At 40.4% G+C, this 17,500-nt stretch overlaps 1 protein-coding gene across 5 annotated transcripts in view; it reads right to left on the reverse strand.

Moving 5' to 3' along the window:
- Positions 1 to 17,500, reverse strand: part of ckap5 (cytoskeleton associated protein 5) — an 86,052-nt gene that overhangs the window by 564 nt on the left and 67,988 nt on the right. For 3 of the 5 annotated variants that reach the window (XM_062035471.1, XM_062035467.1, XM_062035468.1), the window contains 16 exons: positions 16,736 to 16,939; positions 16,509 to 16,644; positions 16,226 to 16,419; positions 15,689 to 15,864; positions 13,904 to 13,927; positions 11,997 to 12,173; positions 11,808 to 11,928; positions 11,461 to 11,640; positions 11,182 to 11,369; positions 10,012 to 10,087; positions 9,736 to 9,924; positions 4,958 to 5,095; positions 4,562 to 4,645; positions 4,310 to 4,469; positions 4,116 to 4,237; positions 1 to 568 (listed from right to left, as the gene is read on the reverse strand). The exon at positions 1 to 568 is cut by the window's left edge and continues 564 nt beyond it. In XM_062035471.1, coding sequence (XP_061891455.1) covers positions 314 to 568; positions 4,116 to 4,237; positions 4,310 to 4,469; positions 4,562 to 4,645; positions 4,958 to 5,095; positions 9,736 to 9,924; positions 10,012 to 10,087; positions 11,182 to 11,369; positions 11,461 to 11,640; positions 11,808 to 11,928; positions 11,997 to 12,173; positions 13,904 to 13,927; positions 15,689 to 15,864; positions 16,226 to 16,419; positions 16,509 to 16,644; positions 16,736 to 16,939 — 2,424 coding nt within the window. In that variant the 3' untranslated portion in view covers positions 1 to 313. The remainder of the gene's footprint in view (positions 569 to 4,115; positions 4,238 to 4,309; positions 4,470 to 4,561; positions 4,646 to 4,957; positions 5,096 to 9,735; positions 9,925 to 10,011; positions 10,088 to 11,181; positions 11,370 to 11,460; positions 11,641 to 11,807; positions 11,929 to 11,996; positions 12,174 to 13,903; positions 13,928 to 15,688; positions 15,865 to 16,225; positions 16,420 to 16,508; positions 16,645 to 16,735; positions 16,940 to 17,500) is intronic. The other 2 variants (XM_062035470.1, XM_062035469.1) reach the window with 2 other exon arrangements.

Here is a 17,500-nt window from a genome sequence, read left to right on the forward strand (position 1 = left end):
TTAACACCTTCAAATATTTACATACATTGAGCTACAGGATAAAAAAAAAAAAAAAAGGTTTAGCCATCACACAGTGAAGAGAAGGATGTGCGTTAGTCAAAGTGGAAAGGTTAGTTTTTACTGGGTTTTGCCGATCCTGCATCTTGGACATAATTTAAGACATCTGTAATTACCAAACTACAATGAAGCCCGACTTGATTGGTTTGGACTAGCTGCACATCTTGTGTTTTTAGGTTGCTTCCGGAAGAGGAGAAGCACAAAGTGCTGCAACACAAGGAGCTGACTCTACACATGACATGAGGAGGTTGTGTTTCTACTGCCTGTTGCTCTTGATGCGCTCCAGACGTTTCTTCAGTTCATCCAGGTTGGCCGCTGTGGAGGTGGGGCGGGTGTGTGCTTGCGACGTGGAGCGGGACTGAGCGTTGTTGTGTTCCTGCGGGTAAAGCTCCCGGGACTCTTTCAGCTGCGAGAGCTTGCTTTGGAGCATGTCGGTGGAAGAGGCCACCGGCGGCTTGGATGACGGCAGCGAGGAGTTGGGCGCTCGCTTGGCCTCGTCGTCACCTCCGCTCTGCAGCAGGTGAGCAAAGAGTAAGTAACTCAAGGGTTTGTGTCTCAGGAAGAATTCTCGTTAAAAAAAAAAATGCATTAAGTTATTCCTTCATTGTATTACAAAATTACACTTAAAGGCCTACTGAAATGGAATGTTCTTATTTAAACGGGGATAGCAGATCCATTCTATGTGTCATACTTGATCATTTCGCGATATTGCCATATTTTTGCTGAAAGGATTTAGTAGAGAACATCGACGATAAAGTTCGCAACTTTTGGTCGCTGATAAAAAAAGCCTTGCCTGTACCGGAAGTAGCGTGACGTCACCGGAGGAAGGGCTCCTCACATCTGCACATTGTTTACACCAGCAGCGAGAGCGATTCAGACCGAGAAAGCGACGATTACCCCATTAATTTGAGGGAGGATGAAAGATTCGTGGATGAGGAAAGTGACAGTGAAGGATTAGAATGCAGTGCAGGACGGCAGGGTGTATCTTTTTTCGCTCTGATAGTAACTTAGGTACAACGGCTCATTGAATTCCACATGTTCTCCTTTTTCTATTGTGGATCACGGATTTGTATTTTAAACCACCTCGAATACTATATCCTCTTGAAAATGAGAGTCGAGAACGCGAAATGGACATTCACAGTGACTTTTTTTCTCCACGACAATACATCGACGAGGCACTTTAGCTACGGAGCTAACGTGATAGCATCGTGCTTAACTGCAGATCGAAACAGAATAAATAAGCCCCTGACTGGAAGGATAGACAGAAAATCAACAATACTACTATCAGGAGACACCGAACCAAACCCTGGACCTGTAACCACACGGTTAATGCTGTCCAGCCTGACGAAGCCTAGCAATGCTGTTGCTAACGACGCCATTGAAGCTAACTTAGCTACGGGACCTCGACAGAGCTATGCTAAAAACATTAGCTCTCCACCTACGCCAGCCCTCATCTGCTCATCACCACCCGTGCTCACCTGCGTTCCAGCGATCGACGGCGCGACGAAGGACTTCACCCGATCATCGGTGCGGTCGGCGGCTAGCGTCGGATAGCGTGTCTGCTATCCGACTCAAAGTCCTCCTGGTTGTGTTGCTGTAGCCAGCCGCTAATACACCGATCCCACCTACAGCTTTCTTCTTTGCAGTCTCCATTGTCCATTAAACAAATTGCAAAAAATTCGCCAACACAGATGTCCAGAATACTGTGGAATTATGTGGTGAAAACAGACGACTTAAGCTGGCCACCGTGCTATTCCAAAATGTCTGCTTCAACCCGTGACGTCACGCGCAAACGTCATCATACCGAGACGTTTTCAGCCGGATATTTCGCGGGAAATTTAAAATTGCACTTTATAAGTTAACCCGGCCGTATTGGCATGTGTTGCAATGTTAAGATTTCATCATTGATATATAAACTATCAGACTGTGCGTGGTCGGTAGTAGTGGGTTTCAGTAGGCCTTTAACTACCATTGTAAATATTTGCAAAAAGTACATACTTTCCATAAACAGTGTGTGCATGTACAAAACCCACAACGTAAAGAAAAACAAAATACAATGATTTGAAAATCCTTTTCAACTTATATTCAATTGAATAGACTGCAAAGACAAGATATTTAATGTTCAAACTGAGAAATGTATTTTTATTTTTTTGCAAATAATCGTTAACTTACAATTTATTGGCAGCAACACGTTGCAAAAAAGTTGGCACAGGGGTATTTTTACCAATGTGTTACATGGCCTTTCCTTTTAACAACACTCAGTAAACGTTTGGGAACTGAGGAAAGCAATTTTTGAAGCTTTTCAGGTGGAATTATTTTCCATTCTTGATTGATGTACAGCTTAAAGGCCTACTGAAATGATTTTTTTAAATTTAAACGGGAATAGCAGATCCATTCTATGTGTCATACTTGATCATTTCGCGATATTGCCATATTTTTGCTGAAAGGATTTAATAGAGAAAATCGACGATAAAGTTCGCAACTTTTGCTCGCTGATAAAAAAAAGCCTTGCTGTACCGGAAGTAGCGTGACGTCACAGGAGCTAGGATTCCTCACAATTCCCCATTGTTTACAATGGAGCGAGAGAGATTCGGACCGAGAAAGTGATGATTACCCCATTAATTTGAGCGAGGATGAAAGATTCGTAGATGAGGAACGTTACAGTGAAGGACTTGAGAGACAGTGATGGACGTATCTTTTTTCGCTCTGACCGTAACTTAGGTACAAGCTGGCTCATTGGATTCCACACTCTCCTTTTTTTATTGTGGATCACGGATTTGTATTTTAAACCACCTCGGATACTATATCCTCTTGAAAATGAGAGTCGAGAACGCAAAATGGACATTCAGTGCCTTTTATCTCCACGACAATACATCGGCGAAATGCTTTAGCTACGAGCTAACGTGATAGCATCGTGCTTTAACTGCATATAGAAACAAAAAAATAAAGGATAGAAGGAAGAATAGATAGAAAATCAACAATACTATTAAACCGTGGACATGTAAATACACGGTTAATGCTTTCCAGGCTGGCGAAGGTTAACAATGCTGTGCTAACGACGCCATTGAAGCTAACTTAGCAACTTAGCAACGGGACCTCACAGAGCTATGCTAAAAACATTAGCTCTCCACCTACGCCAGCCAGCCCTCATCTACTCATCAACACCCGTGCTCACCTGCGTTCCAGCGATCGGCAGAAGGACGAAGGACTTCACCCGATGCGTTTGGCGGCCCGGAGACGTAGGAAGTCAAAATGAGGTCGGCGGCTAGCGCGGCTAGCGTGGCTAGCGCTCCAACAAAGTCCTCCTGGTTGTGTTGCTGTAGTCCGCTGCTAATACACCGATCCCACCTACAACTGTCTTCTTTGCAGCCTTCATTGTTCATTAAACAAATTGCAAAAGATGTCCAAAATACTGTGGAATTATGAAATGAAAACAGAGCTTTTTGTATAGGATTCTACGGGTACCATAACTTCCGTTACTCTGACTTCGTCACGCGCATACGTCATCATACCGCGACGTTTCAGCCGGATATTTCCCGGGAAGTTTTAAAAGTCACTTTATAAGTTAACCCGGCCGTATTGGCATGTGTTGCAATGTTAAGATTTCATCATTGATAGATAAACTATCAGACTGCGTGGTCGGTAGTAGTAGGTTTCAGTAGGCCTTTAAGTTGTTCAACACTCCGTTGTGGTATTTTAGGCTTCATATCGCGCCACACTTATCTGACAGCTACTGCAGTCATTTTCATGTATGTCTCAACTATAAATGTATCACCTGTATGGCTGTTTACCAAGTATGCTTTGCATTCACTTGTGTGTGTGAAAAGCCGCAGATGTTATGTGATTGGGCCGGCACGCAAAGGCAGTGCCTTTAAGGTTTATTGCCGCTCTGCACTTCTCCCTACATCCGTGTACCACTACGTACAGCGGCGTTTTAAAAAGTCATAAATTTTACTTTTTGAAACAAATACCGATATTTTCCGATATCACATTTTAAAGCATTTATCGGCCGATACGATATTATCGGACATCTCTATTCAAAAGCATTATAAACTCACTCTAGAGGTGTTTTCCAGGCCTTGTCTCTGACGGAGGATCTTGAGTCTCTCGTAGTACACAGCAGGCTTGACCTCTTCATGGTTGCTGCTCACACTGTTGTCAGCACCATGCTGTGCAATTACTGCAGAAGAACACACCTTACGTTAATTACTTAACACTGTTGAGCGACACTTTTTGTCTGCAGTCTTCTCACCTGTTGGGTTTTGGATGCGAGGCTTACCGTCTCGTTCCGACTCGATCATTCGAAGTCCTCGCTCCACGTAGCTTTGGAAGAATAGAGAAGAGTTCTTGAGGAACGGCTCCAGGTCCACGTCTGTATACTTCTGCTTGTACTCGTACAGCTCTGTTAACCCCTGGTTGGTCATCAGGACACAATTCATATTCAAACACAAAAGTCGAAATATCTGAATGTTTTTACAGAATTCAGTGGAGAGTTTAACATCACCTCCTTGGTGTTCTCCTTTGAGCCAATCTTCTTGAAGATCTCCGACAAAATGTCACTGACTTTTGCCTTTGACATCCGATCCTCCTGAGAAGAAAGCATTGCAAACACTGATCGTTATTCAATGCAGGCTGAAAAGACTGCAAAGGACACCTAATTCCTGGAGCATATTTTTATATTGTTACAATGAATAAGCTTTAAATGAAGAGAAACTAATTAATGTAGTGAATCAAAATAATCTGACCGCATCAATGCTACCAAATCTTTCAAATCCTCACAGGAAGAAGAAGAAATGCATCACAAATTATCACCACCGTCCTCTCTTGATATCTAATGCAATAGAATTACTTTAAAGTGAACCATCAACTGCATGAATGTGTGTGTTGGTGTATTCCTCACCGTGTGGGGACCAGTCTTCTCGTTACCTCGGTCAGTCTTGCTACCTGACAGGTTACTGGAGTGTTTGACAACACGCCTCAAATGAGCTTCTAATTCAGACTCATTCCGGTTTTCAATCATTGATAGGTGGTCCAGAATCTGTCAATTATTTAAAGGAAAAATTACGATATAGAAAAAAACTACTAAATCTCCTTCTGAAAAATTTAATCACAGCAATTTCACTTAAATAACCTCCTACTTCAGTTGTCTATAACACTGTGGGAGACAAAAAATGTGTAAATTTAAAACTTCTCTTGTAGTCCAGGCAGCAGGACACTCATGTTATACCAGGCATTTATAGTGTTATTGTTAAAAAGTCAGGTAGCGCTCCTATAAACGGCGCTTAACATAAAATGTAGTATTTAACTATTCTAACATATGAGTTTCCGTTGCATGCTGTGTAGTGTAGTTGTTATATTCCCTAGCTCAGGGGTCGGCAACCCGCGGCTCCGGAGCCGCATGCGGCTCCTTGACCACTCTGATGCGGCTCAGCTACATACGTGCCGACTCCCCCGATTTTCCCAGGAGAATTATGGATCTCAGTGTCTCTCACAGATTACTCCCAGGGAAACAATAATCCTACTTGCACTCTAATTACTAAATAAAGGGCGTGCTCTAATTGCACTGCAGTAATTGTCCTCTATAGCATTTACATACAGCGTGCCAGTCCAGCCACATGTTGCATGTTGTTATTACTTGCACACACAGGAGACAGCAAAGCATACTTACTCATCAGCCACACAGCTTACACTGACGGTAGCCGTATCAAACAACTTTAACATTGTTACGTTACAAATATGCGCCACACTGTGAACCCACACCAAAAAAGAATGAAAAACACATTTCTGGAGAACATCCCACCGTAACACAACATAAACACAACACAACCATTACCCAGAATCCCATGCAGCCCTAACTCTTCCGGTCTACATTATACACCCCCGCTACCACCAAATCCCCACACACATCAACCCCCCCCTCTCCGTGCTTGGTTGAGCGGAAGAGTTAGGGCTGCATGGGATTCTGGGTATTGGTACCGTCAGTGTAAGATGTGTGGCTGCTGAGGTAGTAGCCTTGCTGTCACTTACGTGAGCAAGCTGAAATTGCATTCTACGTGTGGTCGAGCAGGTACACTGTTAGGGCAGACTGTAGAGGGCGTCAAATGCAGTGTTATCACGCTCTGATATTCGGGAGTCTCCCGGGAAAAATGAGAGGGTTGGCAAGTATGACGCTATCAAGCGCCATTCATTCAAAACTCGCGGGCTGCACTAACATCAAATTTCCACATTAAAGTGCGTGCCGGTACGTGTGTCGGAGACCCCTGGTTAACATAGCACAAAGCATTAAAGCTTTGTATGCGGTGTTTTTCATTTTAAATTTTTTTTGTGGCTCCCATTACTTTCTTTAATTTGTGAAACTTGCCAAAATGGCTCTTTGAGTGGTAAAGGTTGCCGACCCCTGCCCTAGCTCATAACATCACATTAAGAGAGACGCTTACGCGCTTAATTCAATACTCGCCGTCATTCCGGGTGGATTGACAAAAGAACTCCAGCCGCTAGATATTGGTGTCAACAGGGCATTCGAAGCTAGACTGCTAACTGCGTGGGAACAGTGGATGACAGAAGGCACACGTTCACCAAGACGGAGACAGCGCCGGACGACATACGCCACTATCTGCCAGTGGATCGTACATGCCTGGGCTGATTCAGTCTCAACTGTGGTCCGAGCTTTCAGGAAGGCAGGAATTGTCACTGAACTGCTAGACAACAGCAGCGACACTGACTTCATTAATGACGACTTCGACGAGACGGAGCCGGGCATGTTGGATGCCGTATTCGATCAACTGTTTAATTCGGACACTGAAGAAGAAGAACTCGAGGGATTCGTGGATGAGAAATAACTTCATAAAGTGAGCTTTACATGTTTATTTTGTGTGTTGTGTTGTGTGACATTAACGTTTGAGCAACGCTGCGTTATTGATATATTGTTATTGCTCTGCACTATTTCGAGTGTTACTATATTGTGATTGCACTAACGTTTGATTTACCCTAACACGAGTAAATCAGCTGTTTATTCATTTTGGGAGTGAACAGAGTTGTCAGAACGCTGGTTTGTAATCTATTAATAAAGTTTGACTGACCAATCTGACTGTTTTGTTGACATTCTCTTTAGCGCAGCTCCATCTATTTGGATGCATAGGTGCGCCTTATAATCTGGTGCGCCTTATTAATGAACAGAGTTTTGAAATATGCCACTCATTGAAGGTGCGCCTTATAATCCGGTGCGCCTTATAGTGCGGAAAATACGGTACTTTTTTTTTGTTTTTAACCATGTTTTTCTACTCTTGCTCCGGCATACTTTTTGCCCTTAGTAGCTTCCGTGGCTTCCACGTTCCTTCATTTTTTTCTTCCCGGAGATTTACACACTCAGCAAAACACGGCTAATGCTAAAGAGAGTGACACGCTTGTTCCAAAGAAAATAAAAGTGTTGTCAGTAGTTTAAATTTGCAGCAACACACTTGGAACAAATGATTGCATGCTGCAAAGTTTGTTTAAAAAAGGCAGGAACACAACATACTTATTCCTGCAGCCGAGTGCGGGAAATGAAACTCTTTACAAGGCACCGTAACAACAAACAATCTCCAGCTAAAAAGCAGCTTAATGTGGCAGAATTATTTACATAAGGTACAATGTATGATGAGAAAAAAAGCACAGTGGAGAACTGCCTACCAAAATTGTTAATTGTTTATATATCAAAATAACAAATTAACCGGGAAGACGCACATATTTGTTATACAGTGCGCACATTTGTTACACGGTCTGTGATTGCGAGGAGGGACGGCCCATTTTGCTTCAAAACAGAACTTTTGATCAAACTAAGGCAACTCGTTGGTATTGCAGCGACAAACCTTTTTATCATCCATCTTAAAGCGAAACACATACTCAAGGATGCAGTGTTGCCAATCTCCTGGCGACATATCCAGTGACTTTTCCCGGTGATTTTGAAGACTTTTTTGTGTCTTGGAGACTCAGAGGTGAAAGCAAGCATCAGTCACTGTCTTCAGCGAGCAGTGACGGCTGCTGCCAATCAGCTGGTGCTGCTGCTCTGCTCGCGCCGATAGCTCCATGTTAGCATGAATGCTAGATACATCCACAACAAGCAGAGAAGAACGCTACGCTGGAAAGTTTACTGATTCAATGTAAGTAGTAGTATAGCACACTTAAGTTAAAAATATGCCTTTGCTAAACGAACAGCCACCACATTTCTATCACCACAGCAGTGGCCTAGTGGTTAGAGTGTCCGCCCTGAGATCGGTAGGTTGTGAGTTCAAACCCCGGCCGAGTCATACCAAAGACTATAAAAATGGGACCCATTACCTCCCTGCTTGGCACTCAGCATCAAGGGTTGGAATTGGGGGTTAAATCACCAAAATGATTCCAGGGCACGGCCATTGTTGCTGCTCACTGCTCCCCTCACCTCTCGGGGGGGGGGGGGGTGAACAAGGGGATGGGTCAAATGCAGAGGACAAAATTCACCACACCTAGTGTGTGTGTGACAATCATTGGTACTTTAACTGATTCGTCGTACAATACCTCAGAGAGGCAATTACAATTACAGCAAGGATGACCCAACTTTACTACACAAACAAGAGCATCAACTTGCAGCTACAAACTAAAAGGGAATTTATCTTGCTTTCTGGAGAACGATGGACATCTGTAAGTAATCACGACGAGCTGTACCAAAAAAAGAGATCAGCACTGTGATCTGAATAAGGTTAACAAGCTTGTTTGTTTAAACAACTGTTTCAATTAAAGAAGAGTAAAACGGTGCACTATGTTAAGTTGTTTATGAGTGTGTTTACTACATTATCGATTAGATTTAAAAATGACTTTAAAAAAGTGCCCCTAATTTTTACTGTACCTATTTTTACCAAGTTTTGAGCAAATCAATGACTTGAAGTTCAGTAAAACATTAAAAACTTTCCTGTGTAACATTATGACTACCAAATTGCATTTGTTACCAAATATTGGGGTATTTTCTTCAGCAAATGTATGCAAGCGGAGCCAATGGGAGGTCCTTTATCCTCTGCCCATAAAACACAATAAAAAAAACATCCAAAATGCGCCAACAATACTCCAAAACCTTTGCTCTAGATTGCTTCCAATATTTACTTAGTAGTTATTAAAGTGTTCCACTACTTCATTTATATTGTCGTTTTTTAAGTTTTTGTCTAAAATGTGTTTAGGGTAATCCTTAGTGCCATTTTTAATGATACTATTTAGTATGTTCCATGTAGCGCGCATGTTGTTTTTGTTGTTGTCTAATAAATGACTGTAATATTATTTTCTACATGTCTGTAGTATGTTGGTTAGCTTATTCTTATACATTTTGTAGCTATTTTGTGCCTCTGCAGATCTTTGTGTTAGAAATGTTAAAAATTTATATTTTTTGTTACAAGCATTTTTCAGTCCCTTTGTCATTCATGGTGGATTGTTCTTTTTCTGCTTCCTACTAAGTTGTTTCCATGGAAAATGGGTCATACAGGTTCATGAAAGTACTGAAAAAAGGCCATATGCTTCATTTAAAAAAGTGCAGAATTCAGTACTCATCATCCCTACTCAACAAATAGCCCGTGCTGCTGTGCGCCCATGATTTTTTTTTTGCTTTTCATGTTCTTTGCTCACTTTGTCTCCCACAGCGTCCATAAAACATGCACTGTCATATATTGAGCTTGTTACCTGAGCCCCGGTAAGCTTGCAAAGAGTGTGTAAAAGAGTCTTAAGGGTTCGGTGTGGGACGTCACTCTTCAGTTGCTTCAGTTTTTCTTTGGGGAAAACCTTCATGATGTTGTGGACATCGAATAAAATCCGATCAAGGTTGATTGTGTTGATGGTCTCAGGGAGATGGCGGATAAGCCTCCACAGGCACTGTGTAAACACACACAATCGTAGTTTAGAAGTCTTTTTTTTTAATTGAAACTGAAAGAGTGTAATGTCCTCAGCTTGGAGACTTGCCTTCATCACTAGTTCAGAGAACATGGGGGACCCAGCTGTTGAAACCAAAGTGTCCTGAAGCATCACCAGCAGGGCACTGCAAAGAAAATTCAGCAATAAAAGCCATCTCAATTAAATACAAATCAATACTTATTTTGTATATTACCCAATGGGGATGTGAATGTTACAACAACTCACGATTAGATTCCGATTTTTGGGTGTTGATTCAATTCGTAATTGATTCCCAATTCAACACAACTTTCAACTCAAACAGATTCTCGCAAAACATTATAATAAAACCTTTTCAAAAGGCGTTACCAGATCTTGTCTTGACTGCTAACTTAAAGTTAAAGTACCAATGATTGTCACACACACACTAGGTGTGGTGAAATTTGTCCTCTGCATTTGACCCATCCCCTTGTTCACCCCCTGGGAGGTGAGGGGAGCGTAACAGAAATATTTGAGAAGCACTGTATTAAGGACGAGACAAGTTTATCTTCAATCGCCGTGAGATGACATCTTTAGAGCAAACGCTGCTGGCGTGTTTTGCCGCTTGTAGAGAGGAGGAGCTTCATGTTCGTTTTGAGTGCATTAAAAACATAAAATGTAGATTGTTACTCGAACTGCTTTATTATGATGGAATAAGAAATCAGCAGAAAAAATATGTTTCTCACATACAGTATATACACACATACAAACACATATAGTCTAACATCCATATATTTTGTTCAATTGACTTACAATCATAATAAATAATAATCGCGATTTGGATGTAAATCGATTTTTTTCAGCACGTTAAGCAACGATTATTTTTGGACACAAATATCCTGTAACTCAATATACTTGTGGGAATTAGCTACTTCATAAATACATCTTAATTTGTTTAAATAATATATGCTTCCCTCAAATATACCATATAGAATTACAAGCCTAGGTCAACCATGCATTGTCCCCTATGGGCTTTTAGCTATATATGATAGACAGTAGGATTTTCTATTCCTCACGATTATCATATTTTCGTGAAGTAAAATTATATTTATTTTAAAAAGGTAGTGGACATGCCATAGACATCCTGATTTAACTGATGGCTGTAAAAAACATAAATTGGTCTTTTAAATGCTGTATGAAATAACTTCACCATGTATGAAATACATTTGATTTTGTGCCGGTTGCCAATCAGCTCACACTAACCTGGTTATGTTGGTCTGGTCAGACTTCTCCAGGACTCTGACTATGACCAGATTGATTGATCTGATGACTTGCTGCCCTTCTTCTATGTCTTCCACTCTGCTGTCCAGCATCAGTGTTATGAGACCATGCATTAGGTCCTTCAAGACACCCATGGAAGCTTCTCTCGCCAAAGACTCCAAAGAGAACAACTAAGGATAGACAAGAAAATAAGGTACCGGTATGCTATCAAGTGTTTCAAATCAAGCTCTGCAGATAAATGAATCACATGAGGAGACTCACAGATAACATGTTGCCAAGGATGCAGCTGTATAATTTAAATATGTCCTTCTTGTCCAGCCTGTCATCAGCCATGTGCGTATTATAGAGGAGCCTGAGCTGCATGAATGTGGCAATAAGGAACTGGTCTATGTGTCCTGACATGACTTCTGCTTTGTTCTCCTGCCACAACACCTCATCGATCTATGGGGGAAAAACATTTTCACCTCACTTCAAAAACAGTGAATAACCAATCTACTGTAACATTCAGAATTAGTCTGCAATTTAGGTAGTACCAAGTGTTTGAAGCAGTATAGTCAAGATAACAGGCTGAGAGCAGCACATACAAATAAGAAACCAGTGCTCTGTACCTGTGCAAGTGCCTGTATGCTAGTGTTAATGTCCCCACTGGCCACTTGAGATATGACAAAATTTATCGTAGAAGCTGTGCTGTTGTGGAGGTCATCAAAGTGTGGGGAGACAGCACGCATCCTCGTGAGACAAAACAAAGCAGCATTAGACAGTCTGCTTTATATACAGAATGTTTCAGATAGACTTACTTAGGCTCAGGGATAACAACAGGCTCCAGAAGCTCATCTAGCTTGTGTTGGACGAGGTCTGGCAGCTCACACACTCTGCTCTGGTCCATCTCAATCATGTCTAAGTCTAACTGGAACTCTCTGGGGATGGTGGGCATGTGAGAAGACTCACTGTGCTGGGCATTCTGACGGGCTTGGCTGAGGTTGGGAAGGAAATAGTACACGATTTTATTACTTATTGTTAACTGATCAGTGCATTTTAACAAGAAAAAAAAGCATACATTTCTGCCTTAAATCATCTAAATGTTGTCAACACTTCAGAATCCCCCTTTTCATTGCCTGTAATACCAAACATAATAATATAAATATATTTAATAATGTTATTCATTAATTTGAATATAAATGCTGTTATAACAGAATCATTTTTCACGATAACTAGACGATTACTGTAGGTGACACGTTTTTAAAAAGTCTCTACAAGGGCTGGCTGGAATATTGAGTTTTATAATATCAATATTTTTTCTACCTGATATAGGATGAGAAGAGACCATTTATAGATGGGTATAAGTTGTTAAAAACTAAATTGGGTTCCCATAGAAAGCTGTTCTGCCTTTTTCCACTCTTCGCTCTCTGTGGCGCAATACAATTCTGGCATATGATGGATAGGGATGGGCAATATGGCCTGAAATATATATATAGCGATATATATTGCAGCCTCTTGCCATGACGATATACATCACGATAAAATATTTTGCATATAAATTATAGTAGAACCATTTCAAAACAGGTTATATAGAATCAAAACGTAGCTGCTGACATATGCAGTCATATATTCTTATAGTATAGTAAGTTACCGGTAATAGTGCAAATTAACTAAAACAGAAGAAAAAACTACTGTTGACTCTTATTTCCTGAGTGTGTAAATAACGAAAATGACAAAGCAATTTGTGATGATAAAAAAAAAAATCAACTGTAGTATTGACCATATACTGATACTATACTTGGTATCGTTAATGTCAATATTTGTCGATCTGCCCACCCATTTACATTAAAGAGCTAAAGCATAGCAGATGGTTAGTTGTGCCTTTTTGTATCCTCTTAAGGTGTGTGGCATAGCATATTTAGGTGTTCCTTGTCTTCAAGTCCTTGAATGATAATGACACTTGTATGAAACATACCAGTACTTTTTACCACCATGGAGGCAAGGATTAGTGATTTAGGAGCGCCCTCACACTGTGGAGGGACTTTAGCAGCTTGCTCGCTAACGAGGACGCTACATTGCGTTAAGGACACATTCAGTCGCTTGTCGCGGTCAAATTTGCGGAACACAGCTGGAACGTGCATGCATTATCAAGATATGACAAAAGTATTAAAAGCTCTATTGTGGGCCAAATTCATATACTATATTGTACATGCAAATCCTATTTAGGATTGCGCGATATGTTTATTTGTCAAGCATCCATGCATGTGGACGGTGAGACGGCACCAACACTCAAACATATAAATTAATTTAACGTTACTTTTATTCAACATACTTTCATCCACCCTCATATTACAGAATTTGACGATTACCATATCACAATAACACCCAGCCTTAGTTTCCCAATCTCCATTTGTTTTGGTTCTAAAAAGGCACACATAGCCAAAATGAACAACTATTTGAAACAACTAAAACATGTCTTTATTGACGCTGCTATTCAGCGCAAGTAAAAGAATGTGTGATTACAGAATAAAACACTGTATAAGGATCCAAAAGTTACAATGAACGATAACTAGGGAATAAATGCATATTGCATTATGATTTTATAAAAAAGAAAACGATTTTTCAAATGACACTGCAATACATTAAGTACATTTGTTAATGAAATTGCATTCAGAGCTTTTCGTCATGGACACAGAGTGACGAGAGAGGAAGAAGAGGTACTCACATCCTATAAGTGCGATACATAATTCTGCTCCAGAAAAGGAAGGCAGGAAGAATACAGAAAAAAGGAAATCACAGGAAAAAAGGTGAGGGGTTAAGAGCCATGCAGGTAGGTGGAGCACCATCCAGGCCGGCAAAAGACACACAATGGTTGCTTCCACAGAAAGTTGGCTTTTGTATCAGATTGAGTCGAAGTACACTCTATGGACAAGCGCATTGGGACATCCTGTAAGATGAAACATTACTGAGGGGAACTAAGGGGTATAGCCCAACACCACCCTGATAAGTAAATGGCTATGACTGTGTTCAGTTTACACACACTTGTCATGTTTGGTACGGTTAAAATTAGGGATGTTACGAACTTCTGATCGGGGATTCTGATAGTGTTCATCAATGAGTGAGATCGGCCGATACTAATACAGATAACATGTATTAACTGTAAATATTAAAATGTATTTATGATGAGTGCTATTGACAATTTAACAATATTAACAGAATGTTTAACCAAGTTATTTGTTGTATTTTATTACATACACTTGTATGAACAAAATAAAGTCAACAGTGCACAATAAATGACCAAAATAAGAAACTAATATCTACTATTCCATGAAATTGGTTTTGCCCTCAAAAGCCAGGTTATAAATACATGGATTGGTCCTGCTCAATCATGTAACCACGTGGCGTGAGACATAAAGATCTATTGACACCCAGTGAACTAATAATATAAGTGAAATGAGAGGCGTAATTAGACCATTTTTTTCGACCTGGAGAGCAACCAAACATGCAAAAGTCCTAAAAAACAGAGTAGGAGGAGAAAATAAATATCTTCAACATAAATAGAATTTTACCAAGCTAGTCATGGTGAAAGAAAAGGGTGCTGAGTGGCTTAGAAAAATTGTACTTGGTTCACCTGCTCAGGTGAATCCAGTACCGGTACTCACAAAATAGATTAATAGCATTTCAATGTCTAATTTGTCAGCTATACTTAAAATGAGTACCGTTTTTTTCGGAGTATAAGTCGCTCCGGCGTATAAGTCACACCTGCCGAAAATGCATAATAAAGAAGGAAAAAAACATATAGAAGTCGCACTGGAGTATAAGTCACATTTTTGGGGGGAAATGTATTTGATAAAACCCAACACCAAGAATAGACATTTGAAAGGCAATTTAAAATAAATAAAGAATAGTGAACAACAGGCTGAATAAGTGTACGTTATATGACGCATAAATAACCAACTGAGAATGTGCCTGTTATGTTAACGTAACATATTATGGAAAGAGTCATTCAAATAACTGTAACATATAGAACATGCTATACGTTTACCAAACAATCTGTCACTCCTAATCGCTAAATCCGATGAAATCTTATACGTCTAGTCTCTTACGTGAATGAGCTAAATATTTGATATTTTACAGTAATGTGTTAATAATTTCACACATAAGTCGCTCCTGAGTATAAGTCGCACCCCCGGCCAAACTATGAAAAAAACTGCGACTTGTAGTCCGAAAAATACGGTAGTTTCTGTTGGTCCGTATAACAAACTAAAAATGCAATGTCATTTATCCTTCATTATAAGATGTCAAAAACAATTAAGTAAATATTTAAAGAGTTTGGATTTTCTGTTATACCCTAATTATCTTAACTATTTTGTATGATAATTTGTTCCAAATCTATCTTATCCATGGTTCTATATGTCACCTTACCATCATGAAATATATTACACAAAAAGTAAGACATTTCTACTTCCAGTAATCTCTCATTCCCTTTTCCGAATCTGTGGTGACCTACTTGAGTTTGTTGGGGTCTTCCGGCGTAGACTTGCGTAGGAAAGTGCCATTGTGGTTAGCCGGGTGATCTCTTTGAGACCTCTCATTGGCACTCTGCTTAGGTGGCGCAGCGGTGTTCTTCTTTGCTGAAGAACGCTTGACCCTCTCCTCCAACATGCTCATGTCTTTCTCTGATAACTAGAAAGGATGGAAGCAGGGTGAGGACAGTCAATTTAAATCCATCAGAGAAGTGATTTCCAACCACTGTGCCGTGGCATATTAATATGTCATGCGAGATCATCAGGTGTGGTGTGATAAATGATCCAATGTCACTTAACAGACGCAAACATTAATTTATGTACTACAAATAATGTAGCTTAAGTCAACACCTATGCCAATAACCAGGAATAACAGGCAAAAAATTATGTCCAGGAGGTACACATTAACTTGTGTTAAAACCTGGTGGTGGTGTGCTGTAACATTTTTCTAATGTAAAAAATGACACTTAGCTCAAATGTTGGACAACACTGAGCTAAACTATTGAAAATGTTAAACTTACATTTCCAATAAGTTTATAGACTTGGTCTCCACAGACATTGTAGACGGCCACTACTGTGTTTAGGGCAGCATTGCGGACTGAAGTGTCTCTATCACCAATATGAATTGCAATCTCCTTCAAACACTTGGCTGGAGTTGGTTGGCATACATTCATTCCATAGCCTTCTATCAAACAACCCAACTCTTCCAGACACTCTGAAAACATGAAACCAAAGACAATATGTAAGAAAATTAATTTACAGTAGCTCAGCGATTTATTGCGACTCCGGTTAGTTGGTACCTACCTGCTCTTTGTTTGGAGTTTTTGGACTTTGTACCATCCATGAGATAAGGGAAGACCTTGGATGCAGGGTAAACCTTACACAGCATGGTAAGCATTGATCGAACATCTTTGCGAACCCCATCCTTTGACTCTCCAACCTTAAAAAAAACAAATAAAATTAGACAAAAATCAAAGATGAGTGACGTACTGTACATTAGGCTTATCATGACAAGTGTGATGTGTGCTGACCTTGAGTATAAGGTAGGGGATGAAGGAGTTTGCCTCATATTCGGTAAGATGATAGTCCTCTCTGTTGAGCATGGCAAATAACAGCTTCAAATACTCCAGCACCTTCATCAGGACTGTAGTGTTGGTGTCGAAAAAGCGCAGAGTGAACCACTTAAGAATCAGATCCAGGCAGCTTATGGTGGCATCACTCTCATTCTCCAACCTCTGTGAAATACATAAATGCAGTGACTGTTTGTTTATATTTTTAATAGGAATGTGCCCCGGTCGTTCGGCCAATTTTCTTGAAAACGTAAAATGACTGCCATTGGACCCACTCTCCAAAGGTAATAATCACTTCCAATACAGCAAATAAAATGCATTTCTTACTACTTCAAGTATCCTTAGGACGAGGCTAAACAAGTCACACACCAAGAAAAAGCAGGAGCAGGCATGCTAATAGCTAAGCTAACCGCTAAGCTAGCTTGAAACAACAAAATAAATAAGTCCTTAGTAAACTTTAAGAAGTGTATAAGATACTTTGTTGCAGCAGAAAGTAAGCAGTTATTAACAAGTAGATTAATATTGGTATTGGCCTTCTTATCCTTTAGATTTGTTTTTACCCTACAAACCATCGCGAACCCTGAGATCCTCCGGCATTCATCTCCTAATTATTCCAAAAGTCAGGACACAAAGTCACGGGATAGCATCTTTTCAGTATTATGGGCCCCGTCTATAGAACAGTTTGCCGGAGGTCCTCAGGGCTTGCAGAGAACGTTCATGTTTTTA

The sequence above is a fragment of the Entelurus aequoreus genome, linkage group LG24, assembly GCF_033978785.1.
Source record: "Entelurus aequoreus isolate RoL-2023_Sb linkage group LG24, RoL_Eaeq_v1.1, whole genome shotgun sequence".
Classification (NCBI taxonomy): Eukaryota; Metazoa; Chordata; class Actinopteri; order Syngnathiformes; family Syngnathidae; genus Entelurus; species Entelurus aequoreus.